General features: G+C 47.9%; 1 protein-coding gene across 13 annotated transcripts in view; it reads left to right on the forward strand.

The window, feature by feature from the left end:
• The window catches only part of FARS2 (phenylalanyl-tRNA synthetase 2, mitochondrial), a 458,205-nt gene that overhangs the window by 127,206 nt on the left and 315,122 nt on the right, over window positions 1-15,877 (forward strand). The window contains exons 5-6 of one of the 13 annotated variants that reach the window (XR_012334309.1): window positions 7,636-7,817; window positions 10,068-14,133. The exons of 11 other annotated variants lie outside the window; for them this stretch is intronic. Coding sequence is in view for 1 of the 2 variants with exons in the window: in XM_073810290.1 (XP_073666391.1) it covers window positions 7,636-7,643 (8 nt within the window). In the remaining variant the exon portion in view is untranslated. Of the gene's footprint in view, window positions 1-7,635; window positions 14,144-15,877 lie in introns of those variants that run through there. One more of the 13 variants, XM_073810290.1, reaches the window with a different exon arrangement.

The following is a 15,877-nucleotide window of genomic DNA, read 5'->3' on the forward strand; positions in this document are numbered from 1 at the left end:
AAAGTGTTAGATCCTTTCTCCCCTCACTCTAACCCTTCCATCCTTCGGAGAGTGTTAAAGTTGGAAGTGACTTCAGATGTCATTCACTCTGTGAATCTCCTGAAATTACGAGTCAGGTCTTGCATCTGTTTGTGTAGGGGCATTTGGGAGGCGGGGGTTCTGGAAGGAGAGTAATTGTAGTTCTTATCGGACCCTCACGTTGTTCTGTGGCTTGAAAAGGATGCAGACCGCACATGTAGTCTGATACCCTCGTCTTGCACAGGAGGAGCTGGAATCGTTTGATGAGGCAGCTGCAGGTGTGCCTGGCAGGCATGATCGAGGGCACGGACCCCTCCTGACTGCTAATGCTGTGTCTGCTTTCAGGACCTTATTCAGACAAGGGCAGCTCATTAGGTGAAGGCGCCTGTTACCCTGGAGGGCAAAACATTCTCACTTGTTTATTGAGGGGAGGGCGAGGGAGGCTGGGAGCATTTGTTGGAAAGATAGGTGCCGGGCAAGTGAAGATGAATAAGGCAGAGCTCCTGCCTCCGAGGAGCTGATGGTCTAATGAGGGGTCCAGTCACACACAGGGCCCAGAACCAGGTAGGTTAACAGGCTGGGGGCACGGGCCTCAGCAGCCGGTGCTGTCGGGGAGGCCGTCCCAGGAGACCGACCCCGCAGAGCTGTTGTCTGACTTTGAAGTTGAAGGACGCCTAGGACTCTGCCGGGGTAAGGGAAGGGGTAGGACCTTCTAGGCAGAGGGCGCAGCAGGTCAAAGGGCTTCTGAAAGATGTGGAACGAATGCCTGAGGACAGAATTTCCGTGTGATCGGGGTAGAAGGTGTGGGCGTGGGTCCAGAGGGGCCTGGAGGGTGATGGGCTTTGCTTACAAAGCTAAGGAGCGCGGGCTTCCTACTGTGGTCACCGCAGCCAGCGGGATTTCTCTGGGAGGGTGAGGGATGGAGGGCAGAGAAGACGGCTGTGCATTTACGCTGTGAATCCATTGCTAAGTGACTGATCCACGGGTATGCGTGTCTGTGTGTGTATGTGTACTCTCCTTTCACTGATTTTGCTTTTGTTGTTTTTTCTTTTTCTTTTTTTGGCCGCGCCGCGCGGCTTGTGGGATCTTAATTCCGTGACCAGGCACTGAACCCTGGGCCCTCGGCAGTGAGAGCGCTGAGTCCTAACCACTGGACCGCCAGGGAATCCCCAGATCCTTCCAGTTTTTAATGCAAATACAAATACAAGTTCCTTTTCTTTCTTCTTCGTAAAAGTGGTATACTCTACTAGATTATTGTACATCTTTTTTTCCCTCACTTCAGTGCACTTCTAGAGGCCTTTGTACGTTGGAGAGCATATACTCACTCGTGTTCACAGCTGCCTGGTTGTGCATCACGTGTATGAACCATAATGTATCTAATGAGTCCTGAGCTGACAGGCATTTTGTGTTGTTTCCAGTCTTTTACTATTAACAACAACGTTTCAGTGAATAGCTGTGTACATGTCACATTTCATGTGCAGGTCTCTCTATGGGATTCGTTTCTAAAAGTGGACTTAGGTCGCAGAGTATATACATTTATACCTTGTATAGACACTGTACCTATGAAGAAGCCCTGATGGGGTCAGGCCGCCCGTTGCCATCCCCACCTGTGATGTGTGAGAGCGTTTCCCTCACGCCCTGCCACGTGTGTGTGATCTAGCGTTGGGACCTTTGCTAACCTGACAGACAAAAACTGTATCTAGAAGTCATTTTGAATGTATTTTCTTTTATTATTTTAAAATTATTTTTGTGTTTTTCTTTTAATTTGTATTTTTTAAAAATGTGTTTAAGAGACATTTTTATGTCCTTTGCTATGAACAACCCTCATATTTTCTGCTCACTTTTTTCCCTGCAGAGATTTCTAAGTAGGGAAACAGTGTGATCAGGTTTAGTTTAGTTTTTCTGTAAAAGAATTCCAGAACAGTGAAGAATTGGTGATAGGAAGGCAAGATAGAAGCTGATAGAATCCAGTTGAGAAAATGATGGCCTGAATCTCAGCAGTGGTGATGGAGTGGGAGAAGTGAAGGTGGACCCCAAGGATGCTTCTGGGGTGGAGCAGCTGTATCTGGTGTGTGGATTGGATGGGGGTGAGGGTGAGCCCAGGGAGGTGCTGAGGGTGATGTGAGTTTAGCCTCAATGACTCTGATGCCATTTCCTGAGTTGGAGACAGAGAAGGGGGTGGAAAGTGCAGCCAAGCTTTGAACCTCTTAGGTCTGAAGTGCCTGTAAGACACCAGGTGTAAATACCTAGGAGACAGTTGGACATGTAAGATTGGGAAGTGTAGGAGAGCTTTGTAGGAGATTTTGGAGTCATCAGTGTTGGTAAAAGTCATGAAATTAAGATAGTGTAAGGAAATCATCATAGAGAAAGAAGAGAAAGACCAAGGAATATAAGGTTTCAGAAGAAGAAACACTCCCTGGGGTTCCTTTATTTATTGAATTCACAGTTATTCATTGGCGTAAGAGGAGGGTTTTCGTGTGGTTCAGGTTTCCGTTCATTCATTCATCATTCGTTCATTCACTCATTCGGTATTTGCTGAGTACCTGGTACCCAGCAATGATGGAGATGTGAAATCGGACGTGGTCCCTGCCCTCGAGGAGCTGGCAGTCAGCTGGGGCGTGTGCACAGGTCTGTGTGCAGTGACCACGTGGCAGGATGCCCACCCTGCGGAGGGGTATATGGCTGTGATGGGGGATCAGCAGGGGTGGCATCGAGTTGGCCACATTGGGTCGGGGAGTCTTCAGAAAAGCCCCCTAATCTGAGGTGGGAAGAGTGAGTGAGAGTCGGGGTGGAAGGGAGCGGGAGTCGGCAGACCTGCTTTGCAAGGGACCAGATGGGAAACGTGGCAGGCTGGGCCGGCCGCCTGGTCCCTGTTGCGGTGACTGGATGCTGCCATCGCAGTGTGGGAACAGCCGCAGACAGAGGTAAACAACCCCGTGTGGCCGCATTCCAGTCAAGCTTTATTTAATGGATGCTGGACATTTCGTGTAATTTTCATGTCTCACGATACGGTATTCTTCCTTCGATACTTCTCAGCCATTTAAAAATGTAGCATTCGGGCTTCCCCGGTGGCGCAGTGGTTGAGAGTCCGCCTGCCGATGCAGGGGACACGGGTTCGTGCCCCGGTCTGGGAAGATCCCACATGCCGCGGAGCGGCTGGGCCCGTGAGCCATGGCCGCTGAGCCTGCGCGTCCGGAGCCTGTGCTCCACAATGGGAGAGGCCACAGCAGTGAGAGGCCCGCGTACCGCAAAAAAAAAAAAAAAAAGTAGCATTCATCCTTAGCCTGCGAGCCATGCACAAACAGAGGGAGTGGGTCCGGATTTGGCCTGCAGAGCGTAGGGCCAACTCCTGCAGAGGCGAGAGGAAAAGTCTGTTCAGAGGTCAGCACATTGGGTTCCTGGGACGTCCTTTTCCTGAGCTGGTCCCCTTGCATCCGGGATCTCCAGTCCACCCCTACCGTGCAGTCACTACAGGGATCTTCTTGTGCAACCCGTTTCATTACTTCTGTGCTTTTGGGGAAACTCTCAGAGATTCTCCGTGATGGTCGCTGAGATCCTCCCCTTGGGGGAAACTCTCAGAGATGCTCCGTGATGGTCGCTGAGATCCTCCCCTTGGGGGAAACTCTCAGAGATGCTCCGTGATGGTCGCTGAGATCCTCCCCTCACTGCTTTGTTTGCCTACCTTCCCTCCAGGAAGAATGTGGGACGAGTTTCGCTCCCCTGGCCGTAAGGTCATCTTTTCCATGTGATTGGAGGCGCTGTCAACGCTTTCTGGGTCACTGCTCGTTCCTAGATCTGCGTACAGAGTTTACTTTCATTCTGAGCTTTTTGTATATTTTCTAGAAAAGTTACTTTCAGGTTAATTTACATATAAAAGTCCTGTACTTTCATCTCATTTTTATCCTGCCACTTCATGTATAGTGCAATAAATGAAAAAGTCTTCAAATGTTGACTTCTAAGTCTTTATTACCACAGGCAGCTTCATTATGTTTGTGGAAATCCAGTGTGCTTTGAAGGAATTAATCTAGCCTTACTTGCAATCTGTATGTGTTTACATAGAATGAACAAACATTGCATTACGTTTCATGAAAATTCAATTATTCCCGTCTCCAGGAAACATGTTCTGCTTCGTATTTAATTCCCAAGTAAGTCAGTATGATGGTTCTTGAACTATCATAAGAATTTGGGATTTTGAGCACACTGTTTACCTTTATAATCCATGGAGAAATAGCCAGTGGAGACTTCTTATCCCTGGAGCCCTGACTCTGTATTTGGGGCTGTGGACAACATCTGTCTGCATGGTATTGGGCTAATATGAGCTACTATTCCTGCTAGATTTTTCTGAGAATTAAGAGAAGCCAAGTGAAGGATAATGCTGTACCTGATTAATAGTTCTGCCTTGGAATCCACTGTATATAGAATCTATTTGGAATCTGTCTGATGGTTATTCAGCTTCCCAGTTTCTTCCCAAGACTCTAACCTCCTTGAGGGTAGGAACCACAGTTAATTCGTCCTTGTTAGCGGTTGCAGTATTACAGAGTATTGAAGAAATGCTAAGCAGGGTTTTCAGCGGGCGGAGGTGGGTGCGCTGGCACGGGGACAGTTCGACTCCGGCCACGGGCCTGGTTGCTTGGCGTCCTTGAGGAGCAGGCGTAGGACCGAGAGCTGGGCAGGATCGGGAAGGTAGACCAGGGCCTAGATCAGGAGGCACAGGTGGGGATAGGGACGCTGTGGGTTTCCAAACAAGTTGTGCTGAGATCAGGGTGACCGGCCCCCCCCTCTCGCCCTCAGACACCCCCTGCTCCCAGGAATCCGGAAAGCGCCGCTTGGGCTCTGACCAGCGTTCCTAGCGCCCGGCGTCATCCGGGCTGTGGTCGGTTTCTTGCTCTGCCTCCACACTGTTCCCGAGCTGTTGTTTCTTTACCTCTTTGTCACCGTGCTTCACACGTGCCTCGCCGTTAGTAGGTGCCCTGTAGGTATTTATCAGATGCGTGGGTGGATGGATGGAGTTAGGCACAAACCCTCCACTTCTGGACTGAAAGATAGATTGCGTGGAGCAGAGACGGGAGTAGCCTAGGAGAGGATAGATTGCGTGGAGCAGAGGTGAGAGGCGGTGAGTTGGCCGGAGCATCTCACAGTAGCCTAGGGAGGATGCGAGAGGGTGAATTACATCCGCGGCAGTAGAAGTTCCAGGGAGGAAATAGATTCTGGAGACTCGAGGAAGCAGAGCTGACAGGCGCCGGCGAGCCACCGAGGAGACGGCTGTTGTGCAGAGTCAAGGAGCCGAGGGAAGGAGAGAAGTAAGACGGGCACCAGATGTGCACCTGGCCATGTCACCCTCCAGATGTTTTGTGGGGTGATGGGGAAGCAATTCTGTGTAGGTTTGATTGAAAATCAGCTTAGCTAAGGGTTAGCTGCCTTGGTTTGGAAACCTCTATTACTTAAGGCAGAATAAATTGTGAGGGCACGAAAGCATCCTTTGCTTAATTATTTGATAATTTAGATTTATTCATAACACAGTTCTACAAAGGCTGGGAGAGAGTGACTTCTGTAGATATAGATATATCTAAATAAAACAAAAATCCGAGGGAGAAAAGGGAAAGGGAAGATAAGAATAGAAAAATGACAAAGCTGGGCTAAGGTTGCAACAAAGAAATACACATTGATCTCATTGCTATAAGGAGGCATAAATTTGGCTCTAGCTGCCTAATGGTGAAAGGAAAGAGGGAAACACAGTTAATCAACACAGCCTATAGTATCTGCAAGACAAAAGCATGCCCATTTTTTTCAGGGAAAGCACAATATTCTTGGCACAGAGAGCTGTGAGAAAATCCCCCGTCATCTGTGAGGCGTGGCGTCTTTAACACAATCGAATTTCATGGTGCTTTTCTTACATCCCTTAGTCTTTCCCTACTAGTGTGATAGGATTTAATTTGCTCTGCTTAACATATAATGAAGTTAATTGTGAAAGATCTCTCTAACTCAAATACACAGATTATTTCCAAATCCCCTTTTCTGTCTTTTACCAGTTGCTCACTTGATGAGTCAGTCCACACTTGCAAGCCCCCATGTGCAGGGCATATGGCCAGGTGCCCTGGGTGGTACAAGTGTGTAAGAATTCCGTAAGGAGCTCACAGTCCCAGTGGGTGGTCTAGATGTAAACACATGGAAAGTGTGTTCCATGCAGTGGGCTGAGACACTAGAGGGTGTCTGTGAATCCACCAGATGGACCGGCCATTGTGCGCTAGAGGGACCGAGGGAGGTCTGAGAAGAAGGAATGATTGTTTATGGTAACCTCCATGTTTTTATTATTTCATTTATGCACTAACTTGGAAATTGAGTCATTAGTTGATTCTTTCAATACATTTTGAGTTTTAGTGCGGTCTTTAGAAACATCATGTTCCCCAATTTTTCTTTGGCGTAGAAGTGTGCCTGGTAGTTTAATCAGTACCATGTGGGGTTACTAAGTATGCCCTCCTTTCTGTGGATGCCTGGACATGCTTTTCTGCTGTCATTCCTAAATGCTACGCCAACAATCCTTATGTCCTAGTTTACATTCTTTTATTTCACGTGGTTTGTACTGTTCTGAAAACATAAACACTTGTCTTTTGAGGGATGATCTTTTCATGGTCACGTCTTTGTCATTGTAATCTCCTTATAATCTTTGGATTCTCAGTGCTCAGAGGGTAAAGTTCAAACCCTCAGCTGCATGATACACCTTCCAGGCAGCACCTGCTGGGCTCTGGTCCTGGCCACCCCTCGGGCCCCACCAAGCCTGTCCCTGTGGCACTTGGCGTTCTTGCCACCCAGGCCTCTAAGTTCTTCCTTGGTGCTCAAGACCCTGCACGTGCCCTTGCTTCTGCTGAGACCAGTCTGGCCCAGCAGAGGACCTTGTAGGACACGCCTGAAGCACCTGCATACCTAGGGGGAGCGTCACAATGGCAACGGACTGATGGTGTTGTGTCTCTGACCCAGCCTCTCCCCAGGACTGTAAGCACCATGAGGACGAGGCCTAGCGTCTCCCAGCCTCTGGCAGTGCCTGGCGTGGAGCTGTTGATCACAAATACTAATTTTGGAGCAGTGGTGTCATTGGGAGGTTCCCATCTCTGGTCTTCTTTGAAAACTGTCTTGGTTATCGCTTATTTGTTATTTGTTTCTTACTCTGCAGATGGTTCCCAGGCAGCTTTTTGATTTTAAATCTTTGCAGAAGATTCCGAAAAGCCACTCCAAAGATGACACAAGCCTCTATTTGTTGCCTTTCAAAATATATACACTTTTAGTGCCGAGGGAAGATTTTTGAAGCTTGGGTAGGTGCTGGTCTCTGGGGAGCCAGCGGGGAAGGCCAGACTGTAACAGTGGTAGACGAGTAATGTCTGCTGTAGTTTCCTGAGCAGTTTCAAAGCAAAGTAACGGAGGTAATCTCAGAAATTCTAAAGCACAGAGAGAGTGTTGCTTTCATTTCACTGGCCTGAAATCAGGGCGTTTCTCCTATCCAGCTCCCTACTGGTTTTTGTTACCTTAATATTCTGTGTCGTGAAGGTTCTAAACATTTTCAAAATAAAATTCTTTGGAAATCTGTAAACTGCTGCTTTCTAATTTCCTCGCTCTTAATTATAGGGCGTTGAAAATGCAGAAAACCAGGGGTAACGTGGGACAGCGTCAAGAGCTTCACACCCAGCATCAGGAGACCCCGGGGTAGTTGTGGTTTTCCAACTCACTGATTAGCTCCCTGGCTCCGGGGAAAGCCGTGGACACCTGCAAGCCACCGTTTCCTCGTCTGTCAAAGGAAGAGACTAAAGGTGACATTTAAGATTGTTCACGGTCTCAGCTTCGTTTGTTCATTTAACAAATACTTATTACGCGACTGCTACTCTTCTGGGTGCTCGGGACACGGCAGGGTGCAAACAAGTGAGCCTTCCCACCCTCTGCAGCCTGTGTTCTGGGGGCATTTAAGATCGAGTCAGCACCGGCTTATCACAGTTCTGTGTGGCGAAAGGGCTGTGGCTTGGGAGTGTGGCCTGGAGAGATGGCAGAGCTGGAAAGCTGGCTCCATGCGGCTTTGGCTGGGTCTCCCCCTCCGCACCAACCCCGCAGCCCAAGGGACGCTCCTCACAGGCCGGAAGGAAGGGCCAGCCGGGAGGACGGGATGGTCCTGAGTCTTCCCGCTGCTGCTTTAAGTTCCACTTGTGACACTGCAAACGCTCAGGGATCCTCCACTCGCTGCTGGACAAACTACAGGTGCCCGCTTTTCCAGCGAGCCCTCGAGCCACCCACCCGTGCCCTTGGCAGTGGGCAGGCGGGCGCAAGCCCCCGTCACCAGGGTGCTGTGCGGTCCTCTCAGCTCACAGCTCCGGGTCTCCGTCTCTGCTGGCCAGTGTCGCCCCCGCCGTGCGGGCCGTGTAGTGGCCACGCCGTCACAGCTTGCTCGACTCCTGTCTCTGGACAGTTAGGGACCAGAGACTCTTCCTCCCTCCCTGAAACATCCCCCTGCCCGACACCGTCCCTGCTGCACCGTCTGCACCGTCAGGGACAGGGCTGGCCGACATCTGTAGATCTTCTTCTGTGTCTAACACGTTGCCCTGCACATTCCAGATCCACAGAATTGTTTGTTGAGTGGACTGTTGACTCGTTCTCCTGCGATATTTACCAGAGTTTACCTTCTGATATCATTTGAGGATTTTTTTTAACCTTCTAGATCTGAGCTCCTTGACAGCAGGGCCTGTGTTTGTTTTATTTATTTCTTTTTTAATCCCTTGAAGCACCTGGTTCCTGGACTTGATGAATATTTAACGGCCTGAAATAAACAGAATTGAATTCTTGGATGGCTGAATTTGAGAGGTGGAAATAAGCATATGGTTTTCATTCCTGTTTCTTTTGGGGGGAAACTGAGTCCAAGAAAACTAAAGAACTCATGAGTCGATGTCTCAGCCAGGGCTGGAAATTGGGGGATGTAGCTCTTCTACTGAAGAGCATGGTGATGTTATTAAAGGCTTCCAAATCTCTCCCTTAACGTAGAAGTGTTTCCTGCCTCTTGCACTCAGATCTGCTCTACAAACCCTGCTTCGCTTGCAGAAAAGCCCGACACTGAACGGGTTTGCTTTGGCAGCAGCGAAGTCCCTGAGTTACGGTGGAGAGAGACGCAGATCCCTCTGCCGTGGCTTCCTCGTGGCTGCCATGTGTCCTCTGCCCACGACTGTCCTGTGCGGGCCGCAGTCAGCTCCAGGCGCAGCTCCTGCATCTGCTCCCGTTGCCGATGCCCCTGGCTCTCTTCCCCTTGGCCCTGGTTTAGCCTGACTCAGCCTTCTGCTCCTTGGGTCTGTCTGGGTTTAGTCCTCTGTGATCATTTCGAGTGACGGCTGCCCACAGCTGGAAGGGGGTTTGGGCAGGAACTGCTGTGCTGTGTCTACAACACCTGAGGCCATGGAGGCAGGCAGGGAGCTTGGGCGGGCAAAGCTGGCCTTCCTGCCCCCCCTGCCCCGTCCCCGGGGCCCTGGAGCCCTGCTCTCTGGGCAGGGCAGAATTCTCTCTGCTTGGCCAGCCAGACCGCAGCCCCCCCATTGTCTCAAGTGGCACAGGAACTCACGAATGGAGAGAGCGGCATGTGATCTGGATCTTCCCCCCCAGATGACTGCTAATAATTGTGAATTACTAACAGTATAAAATCGAGATCTTGTTTTCCACGGAGAGATGAGGCCCATCAGCCCTGGATGGTTACGTAACCCACCCAGTACACGTGGGCGATAGCGAGGCTACCCCTCCACCCAGAGCCTGCTGGGAAGGACAGCTTCTTCTGCCTAGTCAAGATGTCTGTTGTTTCTTATTCCTGAGAATGGCAGGGAGTAAAGGATTATGTGTTTCCCTTGGTATTTTTCATTTTAAGAATCAACATGGGCAGATTTATAGTGTTCGCAAACATGCTGGTAGCAATTTGATCGCAGGAAGAACGAAATTTCGCTCAGATTTATCTGTTGTGGTGAGAATGGCCATGCCTGTATAAATGGTACAGTTCTACTCTGAAGCTAAATTTTTTGTTTGTTTGTTTTCTTTAGCGGTACGTGGGCCCCTCACTGTTGTGGCCTCTCCCGTTGCGGAGCACAGGCCCAGACGCGCAGGCTCAGCGGCCACGGCTCACGGGCCCAGCCGCTCCGCGGCATGTGGGATCTTCCCGGACCGGGGCACGAACCTGTGTCCCCTGCATCAGCAGGCGGACTGTCAACCACTGCGCCTCCAGGGAAGCCCCTACCCTGAAGATAAATTTTAACAGAGACAATGGTCATGGCTTTTATTCTTCTTTTGTTCTCTCAGATGCATTAGATTAAAAATGAAAGGAAGACATATTAATTTGACTGAATGGAATCTTTGAGCTGGATGTGTTGCTTTGTAAAACTTTTGCATGGACTGCACCACCCATACTGTTTAACAGAACTGCTAGAAACTGGTCCATGAGGACAGCGTGGAGGGAAGTATGAATGCTCTGAGAGTTCCTTAGACCTACTCTACTTCCAAGAACAACACATTAGTTTTCTATATTTCTGGAAACCATGGCTCTTGGATACCTCAGAAGCAAATTTGAATTTAGGCAATCTAGTTAACCTTTAGCTCAAAATGTTGGTATTTTCACAGCTGTTTTTAGATAGAGGCAGTTGCTGGTGGTTGCCTCCAACTTATTTCAGATTCTTTCTCTCTGAAAACCAATGTATGATTTTTTATTTGACCCCCAGGATACTGAAATGTTGCTTTTATATCTGATCTTTTCCTATGACTGTAGCTACAGTTTTATTTGAACTCTTTTCCTCTTCTGTGCTCTTGGCTTGCAGTGACCCAGCCACCTTTCCGGACAGGAGAGGGGGCGGGAAGCGCCTGGTGGGTGCTGCCTGCATGGGTGGGCCCGGGCTGGGCTGTGCTCAGGGCCTAGGGCCCGGGGCAGGGGGGACGTCCATCTGTACCCAGAGGGTCTCGGCCGTGGAATGATGGGAGAATCTGGGCCACTTCCTTTTCTTCTTCCTTTATTCTTTCTTTCTTTTTACTAAAGTTTATTCCCTGCATATCTTAGGAGTCAGATAGTTCTACCAGGTTGAGAACATACCATAGCAAGCCCCATGCCTCTGCCTCCCCGGCCCCTGCATTCCTGTCTTCTCCCCCAGAGGCAGCCAGGTTCCGGACATCCTCTCTGTCTCCAAATAACACGCCCACGTTGCTGCGTCTTGATTTTTTTCCACTTTAAACTTTTTTTTAACTATGCGATATGAAATAAGAGGATTTGGCCACTTCTGCCCCACCCTAATAGCCCAAACAGGCACCCTTCCAATCTCCCAGATTCTCCATAGTTAGCGTGTAACGGGGGATGGATAGTGCTCTGCATTCGGTTACAGTGACTAGCTCAGTGCCATCCACAGGTGAACTAGGTAGTGAACTGTGATTCTATTCCCTTCTCTCTCCTACCCAGCTTTTTGTGTAGTCTTTTTTGTTTGCTTGCTTTCTATGTACTTTTCATAAATTCAAAACTTCATTCTGAAGATTGTCTGAACCCAGTCTCACCTGCATAAGTTCACATGCATTAGGTTTTCTACCTGTTTCATCTTTTGGTCTCTCCCAGAGCCTTGGACCCGCTCCGATCCGGGCGGGCTGCCTTCTCCATGTGCTGCTCTGGAGTGACCTTGCTGTGTCTCTTTACCGTACTCCCGGAAATGTCCTTTGCCTCTCTTTTGTATCAGGTATACTACTTCCTGTGTTTCCCTGTGTGTTATATCATCAGTTGGGTTCAGTTGGAGGAGACAAAAACCACACCAGCTGTTTCAAACAGAGAGGGATTTAAAATAGAGATGAGTACTTGCAAATTACTGGAAGTACTGGAGGAGTGGGCTAGAGGCTGGGCCTCCAGGAATGCCCCGGAACCACACAGCTGCCCTGCTCTGTCAAGGTGCTGAATCTTCTGCTACATTAGGATGGGAAGGAGTCGGGGGACCACCGCTGGGGCTGCTCATTTCAGGAACCTTCTGCGGTAGCTGCAGCCCAAGGGTCAGACCCTGTCACAGCTGCTGTCTCTTGATACCCGTGAAGCTGATGACAGCTGGGCACTGAACACTTGGAGAAACCCCGCTGGGCCCCGTGCCATGCTGAGCGCCCAAGGGTGGCTTCCACCTTCACATCCCAAGTCTTACATGAGTGCACCTCGTTGGAGGAGCCTAATTAACTCCAAGAACCCAGTTCCCAGGAAGGCCAGGAGGCAGTGTTCGGCTTTCCTGCCTCTGCCCCGCAGGAAGGCGCCCGGAGGTGGGTGTGAATTTGATCGCAGGAAGAACGAAATTTCGCTCAGTTTTATCTGTTGTGGTGAGAATGGCCATGCCTGTATAAATGGTACAGTTCTACTCTGAAGCTAAATTTTTTGTTTGTTTGTTTTCTTTAGCGGTACGCGGGCCTCTCACTGTTGTGGCCTCTCCCGTTGCGGAGCACAGGCTCCGGACGCACAGGCTCAGCGGCCATGGCTCACGGGCCCAGCCGCTCCGCGGCATGTGGGATCTTCCCGGACCCGGGCACGAACCCGTATCCCCTGCATCGGCAGGCGGGCTCTCAACCACTGCGCCACCAGGGAAGCCCCTGGATATAAGATCTTTATCATATGATTTGCCTATATTTTCTCCTAGTGTGTGGCTTATCTTTTTAATTACTTAATGGTGTCTTTTGAAGTGGAATAGTTTTTAATTTTGATGAAACTTGGTTTATCAATTGTTGTTTTCTTTTGTGAATCGTGCTTTGGGTGTTGTATCTAAGAACTCTTTGACTAACCCAAATCATGAAGATTTTTTTCCTATATTTTCTTCTGGAAGTTTTTTGTTTTATTTGTTGCATTTAGGTGTATGATCCATTTTGATTTAAATTTTGTATATGATGTAAGGACATGTTCTAAATTCATCTCTTTGAATGTGGCCATTTATTTGTCCCAGATCTGCTTTTGAGAAGACTGTTCCTTCCTCATTGAATTGCCTTGGTGTCTCTGTTAAAAATTTGTCTACAGTAGCACACAGACTTGATCATTGTAGCTTTAGAGCATATTTGAAATGGGGTGGTGTGAGTTCTCAATTTCTGTTCTTTTTTTCGAAATTCTTTTGGCTATTCTAGCTCCTTTGTATTTCAGTATAAATTTTAGAATCGGCTTGTCAATTGTACAAAAAAAAAGTCTGTTCAGATTTTGCTAGTAATTACATTGACTGTAGATCATTTTGAGAAAAATCGCCATCTTAACGGTATTGTGTTAACGTGGGATGTCTCTCCATTTACTTTGATCAGAGATTGCCGAACCTTTCCTTGAAGGGCCAGGTAGTAAACATTTTATCCTGTGGGTCTCTGTCACACCTCCTTAACTCTGCCATTGTAGTGGAACATGTTATGGTCAGCGAGCAGAGGCTGTGTCCCAGTAACACTTGATCTGCGAAAATGGGAGGCTGGACTGTGGGCCCTAGACTGTGGGCCTCTGACCTGATCGTCTTTACCTTCTCTCAGCAGTGTTTTGTAGTTTTCAGTGCACAGTCTTGTACGTATTTTATGAAATTTATTCTAAGCATTTTATGCTTTTAATGGTATTGTAAATGGAATTGCCTTCTTAATTTCATTTTCAGATTTTACATTGCTAGTAAATAGAAATACGTTTGATTTTTATATGTTGATCTTGTATTCTCTCACCTTGCTGAACTTGTTTATTGGTTCTAGAAGGCTTTTTGGATTCCTGGGACTTTTTAGGAACCTCATTTTGTCCCTGTATTCTGAAACTTCACATGATATACCTTGGCCTGGACCCACTTGATCCATCGTATTGAGCTGACTTTCCTGTCGTCTGTAACAGAACTAACAGAGAAATTCTTTTCTTGAGTTTAGAGGGTTTATTTTGTTGCCTGCCTTTGTAAGGAAAAGTAAAACAGCACAGTTATGTTATTATCTCTCTGCTGAAAATATCATAGGACAAATTTACAATGATAATAGATGTGATAAGACTTTAATAATACAGATTATCCGTAGATTTCATTTCTTGTGCTTGTGGCATAAATACATAAACAATGTTTGCACAGTATGGTTGCTTCTGTGTGTAATTTTTTTTTTTTTTTTTGCGGTACGCGGGCCCCTCACCGCTGTGTCCTCTCCCGTTGCGGAGCACAGGCTCCAGACGCGCAGGCTCAGCGGCCATGGCTCACGGGCCCAGCCGCTCCGCGGCATGTGGGATCTTCCCGGACCGGGTCACGAACCCGTGTCCCCTGCATCGGCAGGCGGACTCTCAATCATTGCGCCACCAGGGAAGCCCTGTGTGTACTATTCATGAGCAGATTTGTTTTCAAAAAATGCTGGGTTAAGACACATCACACATGCCATGTTTTGTTGCTTCTGTGCACGAAAGATACTTTACTGATTCTGCATGGCGGAATCCCTTCACAGCATGTTGTAGCTCTGGACTGCTTTCATTTTTCTTTTGGTTTCCGTTACTGATTTCCTCCTTCCTTCCCCTCTGCCCGGTAATATCAAGTTGGGAAATGCCTTGTTAACGGGGAGGAATAGAAAAGTCTTAAATAAGGTGCTAATGAGGCAGTGCAGTCATGTTACAATATTAAGGTGAAGGGGGTTTTGTAAGGCGCCCTAGTGCAGGGAATTCATACCAGGCCTGTGAAGTGGTCAAGATTCAGCCTGTGACCTTAAGCATCACTTCTGGTTGCTATTCTCCACCTTTCTGTGAAGCCTGTGATAGTGAACCACAGGCTTGGTTTACTTGGTTACGTCTCTTGGAGGCTAATTTTAGCGACCGCTGTTCATTTGTTCCTTCATTAATTTATTAACCAATTTATTAATTTATTCAGCAACACTTACTGAGTACCAGCTGTGTGCTGCTTCCTGGAAATGTAAAGATCTTTAGCACATCCTCTGGCAAGACAGTTCTAACCCCAAGTGTCTCTCAACTCTATTTAAATGCAAAAAAGAGGTGAAAAAAATCCGATTTTAACGACTTTTTTTTTTGGTAGTTGTGTTAGGATGGAAATTGAACATACATTCTTCGTCTTCAGTGACTGTCAGTTAGTCCTCTGTCATTTGAAAAAGTCGAAGCAATGAGAAGGATTCTGAGAGAATGGATAGAAAGGTGGTTGTTGGGTGTGTGTGTTTGTGTGCGTGCGTTTTATTTGTTTATTTCTTTATTTTATGTTAATGGTCATCATTTAAAGTTGCCTTGGCCTGGGCAACCTTCCAGTCTTATCTGCACATTACAGCTTATTCATAATTTTGCTCATTGACATCTCACCAAAACTAGACCAGCTGAGCATCTTGCTTTGGTAGCAGAGCTATTGTGCTAGCTTCGGAATACACCCGCGGTTGATTTCCTGTTCTTACTTATGACTTTTTAAAGACCCCTGGCACGTCTTCCCATTTGTGTGTTTCATTCCTGTGAACTCTGCACAAATGGGCACACCTGGCTGTCCATCCCCTGGTACCTCCTAAGAGCCGTTTCAGCATCAGTGCTCCTGTGAAAACCAGTCCTTCAGCTGTATTTGTTGGAAGTTATTTGACAAGCACTAGGAGATACCTTTTTTCTTTCATATTGGGAGGTTTTTGGTGTAAACAAGATTAGCATTTTAATTTTTTCAGTTCCAACTTAAAATGTCACTAAGACCTCTCACAGCTATATCCTTAAAAAAATATTACTGACACCTTTGAGACTCTTCCCAGGTCTCTAATGCTTCTGAAGTAGAGGAACAAATCTTGCCCTATTGTCCACGGAGCTCGCTAACCCTGCAGTAAGGAGCCCTGCAGTAAGGAGCCCTGCAGGCTGTTCCTGCCTCTGGTTTCTGTCCCCTGCATATTCGGAAGCCTCATTTGTTACACG

The sequence above is a fragment of the Tursiops truncatus genome, chromosome 10, assembly GCF_011762595.2.
Source record: "Tursiops truncatus isolate mTurTru1 chromosome 10, mTurTru1.mat.Y, whole genome shotgun sequence".
Classification (NCBI taxonomy): domain Eukaryota; kingdom Metazoa; phylum Chordata; class Mammalia; order Artiodactyla; family Delphinidae; genus Tursiops; species Tursiops truncatus.